This window comes from Carassius auratus, chromosome 17 (assembly GCF_003368295.1).
Source record: "Carassius auratus strain Wakin chromosome 17, ASM336829v1, whole genome shotgun sequence".
In the NCBI taxonomy this organism is placed as follows: Eukaryota; Metazoa; Chordata; class Actinopteri; order Cypriniformes; family Cyprinidae; genus Carassius; species Carassius auratus.
Window position 1 is genome coordinate 3,510,727 of NC_039259.1, and position 17,252 is coordinate 3,527,978.

Consider the following 17,252-nt stretch of genomic DNA (forward strand, 5'->3'; position numbering starts at 1 on the left):
CTGAGAATACAGCTAAAACCAGCCTAAGCTGATCAGTTGTTTTGGCTAGTCTCCCAAACTGGTTTTTAAGTGGTTTTGACCACTCTCACGCTGGTCTTAGCTGGGTTTTAGCTGGTTTTTACTGAATCCACTGTTTTTAGCTGGTTTTTGCCAGATTCGCATAGAAACATGCTAACAACATGCTAGTTACTCACTAATCAGACTAGAAACATACTTCTAACAAGTTTTAAAGTGGTTTTGGCCACTGTCACGCTGGCCTTAGCTGGTCTTAGCTGGTTTTAGGTGGTTTTCTTTACTGAATCAACTGGTTTTAGCTAGATTATCATAGAAACATGTTAACAACATGTTAGTAACTTGATAATCAGACTAGAAACATACTTCTAACATGGTTTAAAGTGGTTTTGGCCACTGTCAAGCTGGCTTTAGCTGGTCTTAGCTGGTTTTAGGTGGTTTTCTTTACTGAATCAACTGGTTTTAACTAGATTATCATAGAAACATGTTAATAACATGCAAGTAACTTGCTAATCAGACTAGAAACATACTTCTAACATGGTTTAAAGTGGTTTTGGCCACTGTCAAGCTGGTCTTAGCTGGTTTCTAACTGAATCAACTGGTTTTAGCTCGATTATCATAGAAACATGTTAACAACATGTTAGTAACTTGATAATCATGTCAAAAACATGCTTTTAACATGGTTTTAAAGTAGTTTTGGCCACTGTCACGCTGGTCTTAGCTGGTTTCTAACTGAATCAACTGGTTTTACCTGGATTAGCATAGAAACATGTTAGTCACTTGCTAGCCATGCTAGCCACATGCTAGTCACATGTTAATCATGCTAGCAACATGCTAGTTGTATACTAATCATGCTACAAACATGCTAACGACATGCTAGTCACTTGCTAATCATGTTAATAAAATGCTAGCAACATGAAAATCATGCTAGAGACATGCTAGCCACATGCTAATCATGCTACTAAAATGTTAACAACATGCTAATCATGCTACAAACATGCTACAAACATGCTAATCATGCTAGCAAAATGTTAGCGACATGCTAGCAACATGCTAATCATGCTACAAACATGCTAACAACATGCTAGAGACATGCTAGCCACATGCTAATCATGCTAGAAACATGTTAGCAGCATGCTAATCATGCTACAAACATGCTAGCAACATGCTAATATTGCTTGCAAAATGTTAGCGACATGCTAGCAACATGCTAATCATGCTAGAAACATGCTAACAACATGCTAGAGACATGCTAGCCACATGCTAATCATACTAGAAACATGTTAGAAACATGCTAATCATGCTACAAACATGCTAGCAACAAGCTAATTATGCTAGCAAAATGTTAGAGACATGCTAGCAACATGCTAATCATGCTAGAAACATGCTAACAACATGCTAGCAACATGCTAATCATGCTAGAAAAATGCTAACAACATGCTAGAGACATGCTAGCCACATGCTAATCATGCTAGAAACATGTTACCAACATGCTAATCATGCTAGCAACATGCTAGCAACATGCTAATCATGCTAATCATGCTAGCAAAATGTTAGCGACATGCTAGCAACATGCTAATCATGCTAGAAACATGCTAGAGACATGCTAGCCACATGCTAATCATGCTAGAAACATGCTAACAACATGCTAATCATGCTAGAAACATGCTAGCAACATGCTAATCATGCTACAAACATGCTAGCAACATGCTAATCATGGTAGCAAAATGTTAGCGACATGCTAGCAACATGCTAATCATGCTAGAAACATGCTAACAACATGCTAGAGACATGCTAGCCACATGCTAATCATGCTAGAAACATGCTAGCAACATGCTAATCATGCGAGCAAAATGTTAGTTACATGCTAACAACATGCTAATCATGCTACAAAAATGATAGCAACATGCTAGCAACATGCTAATCATGCTAGCAAAATGTTAGTTACATGCTAACAACATGCTAATCATGCTACAAAAATGCTAGCAACATGCTAGCAACATGCTAATCATACTAGTAACATGTTAGCAAAATGCTAATAATGCTACAAACATGCTAGCAACATGCTAGCAACATGCTAATCATGCTACAAACATATTAGTAACATGCTAATCATGCTAACAAAATGCTACCGAAATGTTAACAACGTGCTAATCATTCTACAAACATGCTAGTGGAATGCTAGCAACATGCTAATCATGCTAGAAACATGCTAGTCACATGCTAGAAACATGCTAGCAAAATGCTAATCATGCTAAAATCATGCTCTCAACATGCTAGAAACATGTTAAAAACTTTGCTAATCATGCTAACGACATGGTAGTCACTTGCTTATAATGCTAGTAATATGTTAATCACTTTCTTTTTTAAACTTCTTAACTTTTCAAACTTTTACATTTTTAAAACTTTTTAAGCTTTTCAAACTTTCTACATTTTTCTAACTTTCTGGCCAGGCTTTTTCAAGCCAACTTAAAGTTTGAAAACAAACTTTACTATCTAGTTCTAATTATTAAAATCAATCCAATGTATACAGGGCCATGCAGAAAGTTTGCCTATCAGTAAAAGGTGAAGTAGATCGCAATCTGTAGTAACTCGTTATGGCCACGCCTTGGATAGTCTGACTGTAGATAAAAATAAGCTGTAAATCATTCCAAACAATCAATCAAAAAATGCTTAATATGGAACTTTGAGGTGCTAGAACAGACTGCATTGGTTCTCGTGTATCACACAAAGACATTTGAGTGTCTTCTTTTAACTCTTTTCTCGCCAAACATGACATTTTCTGTACTCTTACTGTTATACACTTGGGGATGTCATTACACATTTCCTGAATAAGTCCAGAATGTCCAATTCAAAAACACAGATGAGGAAAATGCATTAGTGATTTCATATGCAAGCAAATGCATGAAAAATTGTGACCATCAACAATTAACCACATATAAATAAAAACGGCCTTATGTTATGGAGTGAAATGTTAGTCAAGTGGTAAATGTTAGACTGTGCAAGCTTTGGGATGCTGATGGAAGACATCTGCTGCATCTATGCTTTGATCATCGTACTAAATATGACTCAGATGTAGCATATATAAATGCAATATTATTTCACCTTTTTGATCAAAGATCTTTCAACAATGTTTAGTTCATGTGTTGAATAAAAAAGAATGCTTGAAGATGGAATACAGAATATTCTGGAGGTCATGAAATGCTAGTGAAAGTTATCAAAAATGGTTGTGGTAGCTGACAACTTTTTTCAAAAAAGTTTATTCGATAACTGTTTTCAAAAGTCGCAAATTAATATTTTCCAGTATTTATTTCAGCCAACATTTAACACAAGATCTGATTAACTTCTATCTCATCATTAGTCTTCACTAGGTTTCACCCTCTTTTTTTTTTTACCTTGTGTGATGTTACAACAGAAAGCCTGTCATTCATTCAGTGCTACATCCTGTTGACAAGAACGCAATGTGTGCAATAGCAATATGTGTGATTTGCAATGCTAAGGGAAAATGCAATGGTAATATTACAAATCTGCAGAAGCATTTGACATCATGCATAAGGCCCCATGATGGCGGATGGCGCAGGCGCATGGTTTTAATTTTTTCTTTAGACATTTCTATAGGCTTTTTATTTAGGCATTTTTAATAGATAGGACAGTAGAGAGAGACGACAGGAAAGCACTGGGAGGAGAGAGGGAGCAGGATTGGCAAAGGACATTCAGTCGGGAATCGAACTCGAGTCACCGTGAGCGCAGTTGAGCTGCATGTCGGCAGACTAACCACATTGTTTTCTTTACTACACACAAACTAAAGTGTGGACGATGCTTGCAGTGTTTTCAGTCTCTGCCGTTTCACTATATTACAACATGAACACACTAGGGATGTCCCTTTTTAGCATTTTCACATTTAGTTTAAGTAAAATACCATCATATCACATACACAGCAGATACAAGTTCTTTACAGCAACGAGCAAAAATAAGTATTTTAATGTGAAGAAATAAAATGTTTTACTTAGTGCAGTCTTTAGACTCAATGTAAAAACAATACTACTAAATATTTTTAAAGGAACAATCACATTTGTTCTCTTTTTCATTTTAACATTTAACCTATGTTGTGCACCTTGTTTGCCAAAAAAGAAAGGGTTAAATTCATTAAATTAGGATAAATTAAATGTTTTATGCCTTTATTTGATTATCAGAAAAACCAAGAAAAAGTTGTATAGGGCCCTGTTATTGTAGAAAGTTTTTTTTTTTTTTTTTTTTTTTTTAATATCACATTTGTATATTTGTATTTAAGGTACAATGTGTAATATTTACAACAATCTATTTAGTTTAACTTGAACTTGCCATTTAATGCTTCATTTTCTATGTGGAACAAAAGTTGCGCCGCCTCCTTTGTGTGAACATTTTGGCAGCTTTAGTAGTAGACAGTGGGGACATGTTTAAACGTCTTAACTTTTATAAAGAGAATCTCTTTAGATTTGAGACTTTATTCTTAGCAACTTTACAGAAATTCTCGATCGTTATGCGCATCTCGTCAGTTAAGCCGGTTTTTTAATCAGCGGTTAATTCCATCAGGTGCGTGATTTCACATAGAGCAGCTGTTACTACACAGAGCCGTTGTTAATAGAGAAGATGCGCAATTCACGTTAATTTTCAGCGTTTATTGGCACGTCTTCTCAGTTAACAACGGCTCTGTGTAGTAACAGCTGCTCTATGTGAAATCACGCACCTGAGGGAATTAACCGCTGATTAGAGAACCGGCTTTACTGACGAGATGCGCATTAACGATCGGCCGATCGTGATCGGAGCATCCCTAATATTCTGTATGCACCAAAACTTGTAACACTACAAAGAGAAAGTAAAAAATTTAAATGGCATCATATGACCTCTTTAATGTTTCATATATGTAGTGCAAAATGTTGACAATTTACATTTGATTTATTCAGAAATGCAGTAAACAGTCATGGAAGCATGACACAAGCATTCTAAATCTTATTTTGTTCTAGTCCTTAATCCTGTAACCTACATCTTACCTTAAATATTTAATTGCAGTCAATATAACAACAATTATTTGAGCTGTACATTGTCATAAATAGAAATGTTCAGATTCTTAGTTCAGTTATCCACAAAGTGTGCCACTTTAAAACAGATATTTTTGTCTGCTTTTCAAATGGTTGACGTTACATTTTCCGACGCACACTCTCTGTTTGCTGGTGGGAGTGTGCCGACCTGTGTGTGTGTGCGTGCGCGCTCGCTCATCTGTGCAGAACTCCTCCATGCACGAAAAAGAGAGAAATGCACGACCTGTTAGAGACAGAAACATGTCTTCATGTAATTAATAGGGGTATAACGATACACCAATGGCACGGTTCGGTTTACGATTTTGGAGCCACGGTTCGGTTCGGTTTGCTGTGGTTGCAGGGTGCATGTCATTTTACCAGCAATGCTAAGGAACAATATTCACTTAACTTCATTATAACAACAAAAATAACTTGTCTTTTTCTTTATTAACTCTGGCTTCACATTTTTTGTGCAGTCAGCATACCTGAGTAAAAAGAAAATGAAATAAATACTTCCAATGTAGACTAGTCAGAATAAAACGTTTATCTCTTTAGTGCAATCAGCCTATCTGAGTAAACTAAAATTAAATATAGGCTATTATAAGTAAAATATATATAAGTATCTTTCACCATTTGATATTGAGACATTTAATATGACAAACATTATAGGGTGCAGGAGTGCCTTGCTCCACTGGATATAACTGTCCAAACAGTTCAGCCTTTTTTGCTGTAGGATCATCACTGCTGGATGCCACATCTAACTGCTTCTCTGTGACCAATTTTCACGTCATAGTTCAGATGCGGGCCGGGCCTAACCCCTTTTTTATTCTTCTGCTTACTTTTATATTTTAGACATCCATTAATAAGTGATGAAACAAAATTGCCGCGCTGGTGGAAACAACGCGAGACCGCGCTACTGCGCCTGTGAAGAGCGACTCGACGGTGTCCCGCAGCTGAACAGTTCTGCGTTCAAATACACGCAATAAGCTCAAGCTTGCCGCAAAGCACTGGGAAAAGTAATTACCATAAATGTGACTGGTAAATAGTAGGGAGATATTTTTATTATTTACTAATAAACTAGCGTTTTCTGAAGTTGCCTGTCTCGCGATTTCCTCATTAGATGCGCCGAGAAGATCTTCACAGGTTATGATTATAATGAGAGTTTTTGTTTAAGATTTGTTTTATTTCGTTAAGTAGTCATTTACAGCTTTCTATAGATATATTTATTATGTCTGTGAGGCATGTTTTCACTGAGTGTCGGTTCATTTTTGTATGAGTTATGAATGATATCCGTCATTCTCAACAACGGAAAACGGCTGCATATCTTGTGCCATGAAAACACCTATTGCCTATGTAGTTGTTTGAGCAAAGTCAGAGTTAGCTTGTAGCTTCATTCTGGAGGCAGTGGGAAAAGCTTCCTGTTTTTGAGGCTTCTTATGTGTGCCGCTAATATTAATGTTGGGGTGATGTCTCCTGAGATGCGCTTGCATATTACACATTTCCTGTCGAGTTTTGAGAAACAGTTACGACAGATTGTGTGTGCTTTGTCTACTACACAAATTCCATTCCTGTACTCCACTGGAAAACCAAAATGTTACCACACAAGAGACTTAAATGTGTCCGTGGGATCTGCAATCTCATGGCGGAGCAGCCATCCTGTGTATGCAGTAGTAACCGAGTGTGACGCTCACTCCCAAGTCCTGTGACATGACATGCACTTGGAAAACAGTAACTTTGGAATATAATATTTAGAACAGCATTTAAAAAGCTCTTTAGTCGTTACCAATACAATTTAATCAAATGTATAGGAATAAATTTGATTAATAGATTAGTTAGTAAAAGATAAGTAACATTAACCTCAACATTGGGCAGCAGGAGGCGTGAGAGTACCGCGGTACGCCACGAGAGTTCCGCGATTCGTATCGTGGGTGGTGTATCGCGATCTTTCGGTTCGGTTTGTGATATCGTTACACCCCTAGTAAATAAGATAAATAAAATGAGCCTATTTGGTTTAACAAAATAACAATCTATAGACCTGTCCTTTAGAAACGTAACCTTAAATGACTGTGATCTTTAGTCATGCACTTTATAGAAAATGGAATAAAATAAAATAACTTTACCTTAAAGGGAGAGTATAATGGCAGGGGAAACACTGAAGATATAGGCTACAGTTTTTTACTTAATGCATACTGTCAGAGACCTTGTATTTTTAAAACAATCTTATGTTTGTCAACTTACCCAAATGCAATGTAGTGCTGAGGAAAGGAAATTTATTTTGAACCCATGTGACATAAGTCACTGAGAAACTAAAACTGATATATTTCAATGGTCTTTGTACATTATGTCCAGCTCTGGTTCTTTTATTTCAGTGGTTCCCAATCCTGGTCCTGGAGAACCCCTAACACTGCACATTTTAGATGTCTCCTTATTCAAACACATGTAATTCAACTCATCAGTTCATTAGTGGAGATTCCAAGAAGAGAGACGCCAAAAACGTGCAGTGTTGGGGGTTCTCCAGGACCAGGATTGGGAACCACTGTAGTTGATGTGGTCAGTTCCCAGATGAAGGTGAATGCTGTTAATGTGTTCTTCTTAATCTTCATATTAAAGATTGAGTTTTTTTTTTTTTTTATCTCTTTCAGTTCTACAAACATGTCGTCCAAAGTGTGGAGAAATTCATTCAAAAGGTCAGTTGTTGTTATCTTGCAAATGTAAAAAACCTATAGATATTTGGAAAATGCCTGGAGAGAGCTCAAGAGTTTCCAAGCTATATTTTTATTTTCATGTGTGAATTGCTACATGTAGAATAAAGTCTATAACATTTAAAAGTAAAATTTTTCCACTAAAGACTTTTATTAGCTATTTAATGAGATCTTTTAAACATGCCTAATGTGAAAGTGTCTTTTGCACAGACAAACCCAGAGCTCAGTGTGGTTTAGCCTTGCTGTCTGATCCAAAACTGATGGTTTTCATTTATAATGCATGGAATATCACTGGCTGTCATGTTAACTTTCAAATATCATGTATTATGTGGAGGTTTGAAGCCCAGTACCCAACACACGTTTTCATCATTCACTACTTTTCTTACTTTTCTATGTGTAGTGCAAGCCTGAATACAAAGTCCCCGGTCTGTATGTCGTCGACTCCATTGTACGGCAGTCTCGTCACCAGTTTGGTCAAGAGAAAGATGTTTTCGCTCCACGTTTTAGTAAGAACATCATTAACACGTTTCAAAACCTCTACCGCTGCCCAGCTGATGACAAGGTGCGTTTGTTTGTCTTGCCCCTGTAATCAGCTCTTGTCTAGACACTTTTTTTTCCATTTGCTGATTTTCCATTTTCTATATTGGGTTGCAGAGTAAGATTGTCCGAGTACTAAATCTATGGCAGAAAAACAATGTCTTCAAGAGTGACATCATCCAGCCTCTACTGGATATGGCAGCAGGACACCCGCCCCCCAGCGTTACACCCGTCTCTGCCAGCAGTGCTGTTCCTGTCAACAGCACTACTCCTGGTAAGTTATTCACTCATAATGCTTCTTCAGTTAAACAACAAAACACTGCCGTGGCAACATGTTTTATATTCGTTACTACATGAATCATTTATGGTGACTGGGGAACTAACTGGGCAGTGGGTCTGACGTTCCCAGCATTCTTTGCTTGGGATTGCATTAAGAGTCAGTTTTTAAGTGTTATTGGTTGTGTTTTTCAGTAAAGAGAAAGATTGTTAGTAGGACTGCAATGGTCCGTTGGCCTCATCGATTACGTCAATTATGAAAATATGTTGATTAGCATGGAATGCGTCAACGTGTCACGCCCATTTCGAGAGCCTGCAGGGAGAACATTTTATTTCTCGTTAGCTTCCGGTTTTAGCTGTATCCCTTCTATACAACCAGCCTAGTTATCCCTACTTAAGTTGTCAACTGTTATGACACCATTGTTGATTCTGTCGCTCTGGTGTCCTAAGTGAGGTTGTGATTTCAGCTGTCTTAAGATGTTTTAATCTGCTGAATAAATAAAACATTTTAAGTCTCTCATCTGTCCCAAACAGTAACTGTGAATGCTGCCTTAATGTGCATTTCTATTGATTTTATTGTATCACTGCCCTGTAATTCTTTTTCTCTTTCTTTATTTATTTTTTGCTTCCTTGCTTTCTTTTTCTTTTATTAATTATTTTTTTAATTATCTTTTATTTTTTATTTGTTCATTTTTTTTTATTTTTTTTTTGTTATCTTTCGCTTTTCTTATTAATTTTCTTTATTGTTATTTTCTTTATTGTTATTTCTTGTAAAGTATTGATTATGAGAAAACGTTTGAATAAAATATTAAAAGATGTATAGCAGAAGTTACTCGTAACATAGTTTACTAAAGAATTCGTCAACTGACTAGAAAATAATTGATCGATTAGTTGACCAATCAGGGAAAAAATAATCAATAGTTTAGTTGACAATAAAAATAATCATTAGCTGCAGCCCTAATTGTCAGTGTTTAATGTTCAGTAATATTGGAGATTTAGGATAGTTTCTGCTACATGATGGCCATGATGTTTATTGCTTCACTCCAAGAGCAAAAACTGTGTTAATGGCAGTACTGATACAAGTCAACAGTTACTTACTCATCTTACATGTTGTATATAATAATAAACGACATTTTCTTTAGCATTAGATGCACTATTGCTAGTAAGGATGACACAGAACAACAATTAGTTTAACTTGTTTTATTCTTGTTGTGCTAATTTACCAATTCTGTGGAAAATCTTTCCTTCAATTTTATTGAACAAACACATTTTTGAGTGTAATCAAGTTGTTGACCAAATATCTAGTTGTCTAAAAAAAAAAAAAAAAGGTCTCACCATGCCTTCAGCATACCCACAGGCACAGCTGCGTTCCTTATGGTGCGGGAAGTTCAGTGTAACCTGAGTTACTGTATCAAACACTAACTCATTACCTTAAATGTTGCTTTAGTAACCTAATATTGTTAGAAATCCAAAGCTGTGGCAATTTGAGTGGTTTTAAATGCTCTACACGGTTTCATAATTAATAGACCTTTTCACATTCATCTTGACTGAAGAGCAGGATAGTCTGGTTGATGCTCTGATGTACACTTTTTTTCATTTCTATACAGTATACTCCTTTTTCAGTGTATGTCATCCCCTTAATCACAGAAACCCAGAGTCTAAAAGTCTGAATGTTTTCCCTAGTGCTCAAAATTCGGATTGAACTTGTAGCATCTTCCAGTTTATGCTGACACCTTGAGGCAAGAATTGAGCATGACTACTTGTTTAAAAGTATATTACATACTGTATATTTTCTGCTGCTCGCTAAAGGAACTCCAGCAACTCCTGCCACCCCAGCCAACATAGTGCAGAGTCTCCCGGACTGGGCGTCTCAGATCTCCAACACAGACACAGTGGCTGCGGTCGCCCAGATCTTACAGAGTCCCCAGGGCCAGCAGGTTAGATTCCTCCACTGCTGAAAACACTGTGTTCTCTGCACAGCTGTATTTCTGACTGGTGTGTGTATATGTGTGGTTCTAGTTACAGCAGCTGGTTCAGAGCCTCCAGATGCAGCAGCAGAAGCCTCAGCCCTCTCTGCTGCAGGCGCTGGATGCAGGTTTGGTGGTGCAGCTTCAGGCCCTGACTGCACAGCTCACTGCAGCCGCAGCAGCCAACACGCTCAACCCGCTGGAACAGAGAGTCTCCTCCTTTAACAAGGTGAGGGAGCTTTTAGGAGCACTGCTGGCTGAAATAGATTAACTCTTGCATAACACATTATTACTCTGTTGTGTTGTAGAAGCTGTTGGGTCAGTTTGATTTTGGGAACGAGTCGGAACACAGCGAGGATTCTAAGAAAGATGCTACATCATCTCAGTTGTATGTTTTTGTTTTTTCTTTGTCTGCTACTGTTCTCCGTTATGTTATTTTTCAGAGACATGTTCTTACTATCTCTTTCAGACCTGTGGTACCGGAGTCCATCAATAACTCAATATTTCATCAGCTGGCCGAGCATCTTCAGCAGCAAAACCTCGAGCAGTTTCAGAAGCAGCTAATGGAGCACCAGCAGCATCAACAGAAGGTACATAAAACTGTCATTCTTTCTCTGCATAATGTGTTCGAGCCATTATGCCATTCTCGTATTTTGATGTTTATTAATGTGCCTTGTTATTTTTGACAGTCTATGACCATGGAGAGCCAGGATGCCCTCTTTGGTTCTGAAAATTCAGCCCCTCCTGGCCAGAGCAGCGCCCCACCACAGCTCCCAGAACAAGAAGCAAAAATGGATGACTCCATTGATAACCAGCAGCAGGTATGATCAGAGATCAAACTTCAGTTGGGAGGATAAGCCTATAATAGTAATGTATTGGCAATAGTTTCATATTTTCAAAATAGATACCGAATGTGTGTGTATTTATATATACATAATAAATATACACAGTATAGACAGATCATGTAAACAAAAACTGAAGTGATTAATGGTTTGACGGCACTAAAGCTGAGTGACAAGTGGACAGTGGAAACGTCAAGTTCACTTGTGTATCTTGCAGGACATGGATATTGATGAGGGACAGGATACTGTAGATGAGGAGCTCTTTGAGGCTGAGGAGAAGAAAACCAGCAGCACCCGTTCAAGGACACGCTCGAGATCTCGCTCCAGGTTGGTGTAGCAATTTCGCCAAATAGTTCTTGTCTTATTTCCATTTTTCAGACGCAGGTAAAGAGCACTCATGTGAAAATCTCTTCACATCCTCAGGTCACCTAAGAGAAGGAGGTCAAGGTCTCGTTCTGGGTCCCGAAAGCGCAAACACAGGAAGAGATCACGGTCTCGCTCAAGGGACAGAAAGAGGAAGTCCTCACGTTCTTATTCCAGTGAGCGACGAGCACGGGAAAGAGAAAAGGAACGGCAGAAAAAAGGACTTCCTCCGATCCGCTCAAGGGTTCTGAGTGGTATGATTACATGTCCACCTGTGCTTTCTGAATTTATAAGGGTCAAGTTTAGAAAAAATTAGTCATGTCAAACTTGTTTAAAGGGTTGACGCGTATAAAATAAGTGAATTAAATTATTATAGAATGATCTTATGAAATGTAATTGTGCTATGGTTGAGACTGTTAAGATTAGTATCAAATAATGTTCATATGAGCCTCCACATTTACTGACTGACTGTTGCTTTGGTCTGTTAGCTTAAAGCGATAATTCATCCAAAAATAATAAAGCACTTCTTACTTGTGTCAGTGATGTATTACCACTGGAAAGCACTTAAAGGGTTTCTTTCTGCCTCTTTCAGTTTGCAGCACTACTCTATGGGTCGGCCAAGTGGACAAGAAAGCCACCCAACAAGATCTTACTAACCTCTTCGAAGAGTTTGGCCAGATTGAATCCATCAATGTGAGTCGAGTTTCTGTAAACTTGAGAATGTTCTTTAAATTAGTTTACTTTTTTAATTCGATCAGTAATGCCATCTAGCCAAGAGGCATTTTTGAAATCTCCAGATAATTTTGGCTGAAGTTTAGTAGGTCTTCAGGTGTTGTTTATTTAATAGTTTGTGAATCTGAACTGAAGTCTGTGAAGTCTGAATGTTAGTGTTTTTTCTTTTAGATGATTCCTCCCAGAGGCTGTGCTTACATCTGTATGGTTCATCGTCAGGATGCATACCGCGCCCTTCAGAAACTGGGGACAGGCTCTTACAAAATCGGTTCAAAGGTCATCAAAGTATGTGTGAAGAATGTTCACTGACTTAATCTTTGCAATGATCTTTATCATTTTGGGGAGGGGAATGTGTCTAAATGTTTCATTGCTTGCAGATTGCCTGGGCCCTCAATAAAGGGGTGAAACAGGAGTATAAGCAGTTCTGGGATGTGGACCTTGGGGTGACTTATATCCCATGGGAGAAGGTCAAACTGGATGATCTGGATGACTTTGCAGAGGGAGGCATGATTGACCAGGAGACAGTCAACAATGGTGAGAAGAATTTACTTGTTCAGCAGCTGAAAGTTTGGTATGTGTTGATTATATATTTGATTTTCTACACAGTACTTCTCCCATTCATAACAATACTGTTTTTTATTATGCAGAATGGGAATCCCAGAGAAATACTGAGACCACCAAAGAGACTCCGAGCCAGGCTGTTACAGCTGAAACCAGTACAGCAAGCAGCACGCCCAGTGAGGCCTTTACCCAGCCTGTCACTATGATGCCCATGCAGGTATTGCCATGACAGATGGAGTCAAAAGTGTTTAGGTTTCTTACTGTTGTATGTGATTTAATTAATTAATTAATTGAGATAATAGTGATGGTGGTGTCTAGCCATTAATCTATGACTTTAAAATAGTCAATGGTGCATGAGGACAGCGGAGTTAATAATGAATGACTGTTTCCTTAACTATTGATGGCTTATTTTGGTTTAGATTCCAGTGGCACAGACGGTCCCTGCTGTTGGCCTTATGCCTCCATCCTTCCCTGTCACCATGACCATGCCCCCACCAGGCTTTGGTCCCCCTCCACCTTTTCTAAGGGCAGGGTTTAATGCCTCACAGCCTCCTCCAGGTACATGGTGCCAACCTGAATACTAAATAATGAAGTTTTTAACTGTACGAAGGATTGAAAACTTTTTTTTTTTTAAATGTACATCAATTAGTAAATTTCTCTTTCACAGGTTTCATGGCCACACCAGGAGTAGGACCGTCTGCAGTTGGAACCAGTCTTGCTTCAGCTCAGACCTGTATGTTAACCAGCCTCTAAAATAAGTTATTCTTAATGTTGCTTGTGAAAGCACTGTCCTTAAGGTCCAGTTTTCAAGTTCCTTTTATCTGTCGTCTTTATAGCTCTAGTGCAGCCTTCGTTGCCAACCACTCAAGAGAACAGCAAGGATTCTCCGTTTGGAGCCATGATTCCTCCCACCAGTACTATTCCTGGGAGTTTTATTTCGTCAGCAATGCCCGGGGCTGGAGTCTTTAACCCTGTGGGAGCACAGCATCAGCAGAGCAGCACAGACAAAATGCCACAGTCGGCAGAAACGATGGAGACAGCTTCTGAGATGACACTACAGGGTAAATGGGTTTATAAGAACATTTTACTTAATGTCAGTACAAGTCATATACAGCTAGCAAACCATATGCTGATATATATTTCTGTAAAACACAAAAGGAGAATCTTGCAGCAATTCATATGACTTGAGTGTTATATTTTAAGCTTGGGATGATGCATCTGCGTGCTATCTAAACATGGATGCCAGTGATATTTTATGGATTTGGTGGAGAGGAAGGTTGTCATTGAGCACATTTTTATTCACACCAATATGAGACATGTTGTATTTATCTTTGTACTTGTTTTTGTTGTCGTTGCAGGAATGCAGAATGCAGTGCGCAGTAGAATGGGTCTGCTGGGTATGCACCCTTCTGCATCTCTAACACATCCTCTCTCTGGCCAGAGGATGGCAGGGCTGCTTCCTCTGGAACTGAGACCCAACCTGCTCCAGGGACACGGGGGCCGCTTCCCCCTGCTCATGCAGCCAGGCCTTGCACACCAGACCAACAACATCCTGGATGCTTCACTTCAAGCCCAAGCCCGGGTTCGGGTTCCATTCTCTCAAATGGAGCAGTTCAACCGCGCTGAGAGCACTTTCTCAAGGGCTCCTAACCCTTCGTCTGCTGGAGCTGAAAGTCTGGCTAAGACTGATAATGAAACACCACCCAGGTCAGATGGAGGTGCCCAACAAGAAGGAGATCAGGACTATCGCTTTCCACCGCCAGAGAAGCAGAGCACGGGGTTGTTAAAGACGCCTCCTTTGGAGATGCGTACTGAACCTGTGCCTCCCAGACCACCTTTACTAGAACGACCTCCGAGAACAGTCATGCAAGCTGAAGGTCGAGAAGGTAGAAGAGAGAATATGTCCGGAGGCTTCAGGGCAGAAAGTCGCTGGGGACCACCCAGGGGGGACTTTGATGAGCGAGACATGAGGGGGATGTCTGGTGGGCCTCCAAAGGGTTTCCAGGAGGATCGTTCCAACCCTAACTTTCAGAATCGTTTTGAGGGCCGCAGCGGAGGTTCATCAGGACCCGCTTGGAATCGCGGAACTGGGCCTTCTTTTAATGCCAACATGCACCAGGACTACGATGATCGTCGCAGACCTTGGGACCGAGATGACAGGGACATGGACTTCCGAGGTGAAATGAATGGCAATCGCCAAAGCCGTGAGCGAGACCGAGAGCGCGAAAGAGAGAGGGACAGGAATCGGGACCGTGAACGCGGCAGAGAGCGCAATCGTGAGAGAGACCGAGAACGGGAGCGAGAGAGGGAGAATGAGAAGGACAAAGAGCGCTGGACACCCGTTTCTTCACAATCTCAGCCCCAACCGCTGCTTCCCAAGTCTCAGCCGCTGCTCCCTCTGCCGACCCCATCGATCGCTCTGCCTCATGCACAGAAACAAGTGCAAATGACCCAACACCAGCCTCATCAGGAACCACAGCCAACAGAACGAGATGCTGAACCCCAACCAGAGGTAACACCAGAGCTGCAGTCACAGCCCAAGTCACTCAGCCCCCCTCAAGAGACGGCAAGTAGTCAAGAGCAGGACGGAGCGTCATGTGTCAATGGAATGGAGACTGATTCAAAACCTCAGCTAAACATTTTGGAACCTGCGTGCCTGACCGCTGAAGAGCCCTCTTGTAGCCCCTCTCCATCCCTTCCCTCCACACCCACCTGCTTCCAGAATGAGCCCTTGACAGGAGAGAAGACCCCAGAATTGTCTGTTTCCCCCTCTGTGGATGCAGACACTGAACAGACTGGGCCAAAGGTGAACGCTGAGACTGAACCTGAGCTAGAGAAAACAGACACTGAGGAAACATAATCATCACTCAGTAGGTAAAGATCATTTTGTATAGTCATCTCTGTAATCGTTTTAAAAGCTCTCACAGGACCCACTCAGTTCACTAGATCTTAGCAGACACCTTAACGAATGATTCTTGCTTCTCAAGCTTCAAATGTATATGCATTCTAGGCGGCTCACACTAGAGGATATAATTGGTAGGTGGGATTTTAATATTTTTTTTTATTCCCTGTTTTTAGTTTTTAAAGCAGCCCCATTGTTTTAACTAGGTGTTTTTTTTTTCTTTGACAATTGCTTGCCAAAATATTGTGTAGCCTAATTGTAAATGCAGGATGAAAAGAGGTTTGACCTTCCTATGGAAGAGTGTAAGGATTCTGGCTGTCTCCTTTGGATTGATTGCATTACTTGAAATCAGCACTGGCTTTTTTTTTCGTCTTTTCTTTTTCAAAACTGCAGCTGCAAAATTTGAAATGAATGATTGTGTGGTGTCCAATGCTTCTTGTCTCTAAAGCAGAATATACGTACATCAAATACAGTGAGAACAGTACTGCGTTTTTAGTTGCTTTGAAAAGGACAAAAAAAAATAATTAAACTACGATGTATTATCCCAATATTAAATGTCTGTGATTTTTCTTCATCAAACTTCCTTGGAAATACAAGAGCTCAGAAAAGGCGTTCAAAGGAAATATGGATGTTGGGTGGAATTTGTTTTAGTTTCAAATAAACATGCTCTGGTTGTAAAAAAAACATTCTTTAGGACTGTGTTTTGTATCGAGAAGAAAAACCATCTGCACACAACCCATTAAAGCCAAGAGCCAAGTGATAATGGCCCAAGTGTCGTGGATAAGATGAAATGTTTTAGGCTGTGAACTGATCTAAACTATGGGTGGCCACCAGATGTTTGCTGTTCGGTTTGAGTTTAGAACTTCTCACCGACTCCCATTTCATCAATAGATAAGCTTTAATGCATCGGAAATATGTAATGCACACATCTGTTTTGATACAGCTTCACTTGTCTCACACACACACACACACACACTGAATATATCAAATACACACTGCTAGTGTTCAGTCACACAATATTGTTTTACTTTCTCCAAAATTGTGAAATAGTTTCAATAGACTGTTAATACAGAGTCATTTACTTACAGGAATAAAAATATAGAAAGCAAATATACAAATGAGTATTTTTTCCTTGTGAATATAGTTTTGACTAATTTAAAAGTCTTGCTTTCTTCTAAATTTATTGCATGTAAGCCTAATTTTATATACAGTGAGGAAAAGAAGTATTTGAACACCCTGCTATTTTGCAAGTTCTCCCACTTGGAAATCATGGAGGGGGTCATCGTAGGTGCATGTCCACT

The 17,252-nt window shown here is 39.4% G+C and overlaps 2 protein-coding genes across 4 annotated transcripts in view; both read left to right on the top strand.

Annotated features, from left to right (window-relative positions):
• Window positions 1–16,635, top strand: part of scaf8 (SR-related CTD-associated factor 8) — a 41,661-nt gene extending 25,026 nt beyond the window's left edge. For all 3 annotated transcript variants that reach the window (XM_026285325.1, XM_026285324.1, XM_026285326.1), the window contains 18 exons: window positions 7,712–7,756; window positions 8,172–8,333; window positions 8,426–8,582; window positions 10,394–10,521; window positions 10,604–10,780; window positions 10,860–10,939; window positions 11,021–11,141; window positions 11,241–11,372; window positions 11,611–11,720; window positions 11,817–12,010; window positions 12,349–12,449; window positions 12,660–12,773; window positions 12,866–13,022; window positions 13,136–13,266; window positions 13,469–13,607; window positions 13,717–13,782; window positions 13,886–14,110; window positions 14,408–16,635. In XM_026285325.1, coding sequence (XP_026141110.1) covers window positions 8,504–8,582; window positions 10,394–10,521; window positions 10,604–10,780; window positions 10,860–10,939; window positions 11,021–11,141; window positions 11,241–11,372; window positions 11,611–11,720; window positions 11,817–12,010; window positions 12,349–12,449; window positions 12,660–12,773; window positions 12,866–13,022; window positions 13,136–13,266; window positions 13,469–13,607; window positions 13,717–13,782; window positions 13,886–14,110; window positions 14,408–15,909 — 3,456 coding nt within the window. In that variant the 5' untranslated portion in view covers window positions 7,712–7,756; window positions 8,172–8,333; window positions 8,426–8,503 and the 3' untranslated portion in view covers window positions 15,910–16,635. The remainder of the gene's footprint in view (window positions 1–7,711; window positions 7,757–8,171; window positions 8,334–8,425; window positions 8,583–10,393; window positions 10,522–10,603; window positions 10,781–10,859; window positions 10,940–11,020; window positions 11,142–11,240; window positions 11,373–11,610; window positions 11,721–11,816; window positions 12,011–12,348; window positions 12,450–12,659; window positions 12,774–12,865; window positions 13,023–13,135; window positions 13,267–13,468; window positions 13,608–13,716; window positions 13,783–13,885; window positions 14,111–14,407) is intronic.
• tiam2a (TIAM Rac1 associated GEF 2a) overlaps window positions 15,881–17,252 on the top strand; it is an 86,439-nt gene continuing 85,067 nt past the window's right edge. The window contains exon 1 of the mRNA XM_026285321.1: window positions 15,881–15,923. The gene's annotated coding sequence lies outside the window, so the exon portion shown is untranslated. The remainder of the gene's footprint in view (window positions 15,924–17,252) is intronic.